Raw genomic sequence first — 4,721 nt, 5'->3', positions numbered from 1 at the left:
TTTAATTAATACATTACAATTAATAAAATTAAGAAGAATGTAAGAATTTCGCTCTGAAACATGATAATTGCTATTTATCAGCATGCTTAATTTTAGACAATAATCCAAGAATTTCGTTACAAACAGTAAACAATTAGGCCTACCAGAGAAATTTTATGTCGGAGCGGGATCTGAGCGGGAATTGGTTCACGGTGAGCGGAATATTAACGGAGCGCTTGCTTGTGCGGTTAGAGCGACTGAGCGGAGCGCACGTCCATAGAGCGGAAAACGGAGCGGAGCGGAGCGTCACACCGCTCCGCTTCGCTCACATGCTCTGATCTTTGCTGAAGTTGGTTGATGAAAAAGAACCAGTTTTGAGTTAGAGAATCTTGGTGAATGGAAAAGTCAAGGCTGAAGACTGGCATGAGCTTAGGATGTCCTGGAGCATTGTAGCTCACATCTTCTCAAAACCTAACAGAACCACCGACTCTGGGCGGGTCACATGGTGTGAGGCCTTTAAGGTCGGAGAAGATCCCCGCCTCTCAAGATGGGCTTGAGACGCTACATTGTGTTACATTTTAATTTTAGTATTAAAAAAAAATACTATTTAAAAAAAAAAAAATGTAAAATGTTTAAAAAAGATTTAATTAAATTTTTAGTAATTTTTGTACTTTAACATTTTTATTTTTATTAAACTATACATTTTATTCCTGTTAGTTTCCTTTGCAACATATCTCATTTTCATTTAGATTTTTCATCTGCTAATTATATTTTATTTTATTTTATATGTTTCAGCTTCATTTCAATTAACAATTTTGCATAGTTTTAGTTAACAATAACAACACTGTTGCTTTTAGCATCTGAAGGAGCATTTGGATTTGGACCCGTGACGTCAGACTTAACAGGTTAAGAGAAAAAGAGCTAAAAATATATATTTTTTCTGACCACTGTGTCACAATAAAAACATTAAACCATGTTTATGCATTTTAAATGTCTTATGAATCTACAGTTTCTTATTGACAATTATGTAGTGTTTACTTACGTACAACTACACAATTCAAAGGTCACTCACCTACAGTATAAACTCATAGGATTTCCTTAGCCAACCTGCTTGAACACTAAAAAAAAGAACTTCTACCAAGATGTGTCATGGGGAACAAAAAAAAGAATCTGGAATGTGCAAAGCTCCCTTACATTTGACCATGACCATGTAGACATCAATAGTGCAGATGGGAGGTTGAGGAAGCCTCTCTCCTTTCTCCAACAGGTCAGGAATCTCTCGGGTTGGGATTCCATCGTACGGCTTTCCTCCGAATGTCATCAGCTCCCAGATTGTTACTCCTGGAAGAAAACCCAATAAATATCATTTAAAAAGCTTATAGGTGTGAGCTGAGACTATAAGGTAGTCGTTTGTCTGAATCATACAGAGTCTAGCTGCAAAAAAACCCAAATGAAATTAGACTTTAAATAAGATAAATTATATTTTACTGAGGCAATTAACTGCAATCCAGGCTCATCTCACCATAACTCCATACGTCACTTTGGTGGGTGAATTTTCTATAGTGTATGCACTCCAAGGCCATCCACTTTATAGGCATCTGACAAAACAAGAGGGAACATATCATTGGAAAAATACACACTGATACAGTACATGAAAATGTAATAAATAATAAAAAATGGCATTCATCATGTGAGCACAGCGAGTACCGCTTTATTGTTTATTTAAGCAACTTGACTAAGTTTCTTCAAAGCTTACATCGCTAAAACCAAACCTTATCACAGAATCATGCATTATATATTAAGTCTGGAAAGTTAATATTTCAGAAATGGAACAATCAGTGATATCTAACTCTTTTCATTTTTGCTTTGGAGGGAAAATAAAAACAGGTTAGGCTAAATGTGTGTGCAGTGCTGCACTAAAGCTTTAGAGTTTCTCCTCTGTGGGAGAACAAACATGGCTGATGGTAAATGATTGGAGCAGAACAGAGTGAGTCCCAGGATTTTCTATTCTGATACGGCAGCAAGAGAGAGATTCAGATGGATCAGATCGAAACAATGTGTACATGAAGTGAAGTGAAGTGCAGGAAAAGGACACAGCAGCTGGTTGGTGGAAGTTTGTTTGAAATGAAAAGAGACGCAGAGAGGATGGAAGAATGACACTTGCTTGTGCAAAACTCTCCACCACAATGTTAGGGTGGGTGGTTACCAGGGTGTTGCTATTGGGTTACCTGGGCTTATTAGTTCTGGGTGGTTCCTTACTGGTCAAAGTCAAAAGTCAAATATCAAATTATATTCCATATTTAGAATATGGCATGGTGTCAAAAATTTATTTTTATAGAAACTTTAAAACTCTATAGTAAATAACTGTTAATTGATTAACTAAGTTCCCTTTCAGTCGGTCACTTCCCGGTATGGAGGGGACTCGGTAAGAGCAGGAGGGCGGTCCCACTGAAACAGTTTCAGAAGCTCCTGGGGCATATGGCGTGGCAACGCGGCACCTTCCGGGTCCAAGTTACAACGGCCTGCCGCTAAACCTTCACCCGTGGTCAGACCTTGCGTTCCTCTGGGCAGGAATGCCCCTGGAGCAGGTCTTCAGGCATTCTGTGGTCTGCACGGATGCCTCAACCACCGGCTGGGGGGCCATGTACAACGGGCTTGCAGTGTCAGGGGTTTGGACGGGGCCCCAACTGCACTGGCTGAGGACGAGGAGCAGGTCCTGTTGGTGGCACCCTATTTGCCTACCCGGACCTGGTTCCCAGAACTAATGCTCCTCGCGACAGCCCCTCCTTGGCCGATTCCTCTGAGGAAGGATTTACTGACTCAGAGACGGGGCACCCTTTGGCACCTGCGTCCAGACCTCTGGAAAAAATTTCATGTCCGGTCCCTGGACGGGACGCAGAGGTTCTGAGTGGCCTACCCCAAGAGGTAGTTGACACCATCACTTCAGCGAGAGCGCCTACGCTTGAAGTGGAACCTGTTCATTGAGTGGTGTTCTTCTCGCCGAGATGCCAGATCGGAGTTGTGCTGTCCTATTTGCAGCAAGGGTTGGAGCGAAGGCTGTCTTCCTCCACCTTTAAAGTTTATGTCGCTGCAATTGCTGCTAACCACGACCCCGTAGAAGGAGGTCGTTGGGGAAGCATGACCTGGTCATCAGGTTCCTTAAGAGGGCAAGAAGGTTAAATCCTCCACGGCCCCCCTCTATTCCCTCGTGGGACCTGACTCTGGTGCTCACGGCACTACAGCAGGGCCCATTTGAGCCTTTTTGCAGGCGGTTGAGCTGAAGTTCCTTTCAATGAAGACTTTGCTCCTGCTAGCATTGGCCTCCATCAAGAGGGTAGGGGACCTGCACGCATTTTCGGTCAACGATTTGTGCCTAGAGTTCGGGCCGGCTGATTCCCAGGTAACCCTGAGGCCCCCGGCCCGGCTACGTGCCCAAGGTTCCCGCTACTCCCTTCAGGGATCAGGTGGTGAACCGCCAAGCGCTGCCCTCGGAGGAGGCAGACCCACCCCTAGCTTTGCTCTGTCCCGTCCGAGCCTTAAGGTGCTACGTAGACCGGACGCAAAGCTTCAGGACCTCAGACCAGCTCTTTGTCTGTCAGCCAGACATGGCGGAGCGTCCGGCGCCAGGCCTTCACTCGCTGAATCCTCGAGAACCGGTAGAAGGCTGGGTTCCATATGTAAGACTCAAGTGGATCTCATATGTGTAAAGTCCACGGAATTGCCTTGAGCCCGTGTTTCCCCGGCAGACTTCTGCCATTCCAAGAGGGTTCAATCACCTCCATTCTTCCATATGCACCTAAGGGATGTCCATATGTGTATTGCTTCCGAAACCTCCTTCGGGAAGGTTCGAGCTTCCGTAACGTCCCTGGTCCAAGTGGAACGGGTACGTTTTCCCAGTGTTATCCAGTCTTACTCAGTGGGTAGTGCCATCTTTTTTTCCTAAAAGAGCAAATGTCTAAAAGAGCTCCACGAGCGACGGGCATCTTTTTAAAGATGGCTTCCCGCTCGTGCGTTTCTGGATGCGGTCGTTTCCTGTCTCCATCTGATGGTCATGATCGCTGCCGCTCGTGCCTGGGCTTACAGCACGCTGAAGCAGCACTCATGGATGAGTCATGTTCTCAGTGCGGGAACATGACCATCGCGACATTGCGGTCTGGATACCTCCTCATTAAAGGGGAGGTTATCCCCCTTGCCATGCCCCGCTCTAGCTCTTACGGTTCTCGGAGGGCTACTTCGGTTCATGGTCAGGCAGACCTGAGGGTTACAGTGAGAGCTTCCCCGTCGAGTACGTCTCCGCGGGCCTCTCATTCCTCAAGCATGGCGCACCACCTGGGGTTTCCAGACGAGTGTGCTGGGTCCTCGGACAGGGCGGGGTCCAGCATCTTGTGTGGGACACAGGCAGAGGACAGGATGTCGATTGCTGCATCGGAGGGTGAGCTAGGCTCTGGAGATGAGGATTCGGCTGCGCTGCCACCGTCAGGTAGAGTGGCGTTGCCCGAGTCAGATCCAGAGCTGACCGCTATGCTTTCCCGGGCCGCTGAGAGCGTCGGGCTGCACTGGAGGCCTCCGCCTTCTCCCGAACGCTCGAGGCTGGATGATTGGTTCCTGGGGGCACAGGCCGGGCATCGGCAGCCGCCTCCGGTTCCATTTTTCCCGGAAGTGCATGAGGAGGTTACTAAGTCTTGGAAGGCACCTTTTTCTGCCCGAAACAGACTTGGTGCCTCCTCCGTCCTCACCACCCT

General features: G+C 46.9%; 1 protein-coding gene across 1 annotated transcript in view; it reads right to left on the bottom strand.

The window, feature by feature from the left end:
- Window positions 1–4,721, bottom strand: part of LOC107556197 (receptor tyrosine-protein kinase erbB-4-like) — a 103,344-nt gene that overhangs the window by 9,184 nt on the left and 89,439 nt on the right. Inside the window, exons 20-21 of the mRNA XM_016239253.1 lie at window positions 1,502–1,577; window positions 1,174–1,320 (exon numbers count right to left, since the gene is read on the bottom strand). Of these exons, the coding sequence (XP_016094739.1) occupies window positions 1,174–1,320; window positions 1,502–1,577 (223 nt within the window). The remainder of the gene's footprint in view (window positions 1–1,173; window positions 1,321–1,501; window positions 1,578–4,721) is intronic.

Source organism: Sinocyclocheilus grahami, unplaced genomic scaffold (assembly GCF_001515645.1).
Source record: "Sinocyclocheilus grahami isolate Dianchi unplaced genomic scaffold, SAMN03320097.WGS_v1.1 scaffold558.1, whole genome shotgun sequence".
NCBI classification, from domain to species: Eukaryota; Metazoa; Chordata; class Actinopteri; order Cypriniformes; family Cyprinidae; genus Sinocyclocheilus; species Sinocyclocheilus grahami.
This window is presented reverse-complemented; position numbering and strand designations above follow the sequence as displayed.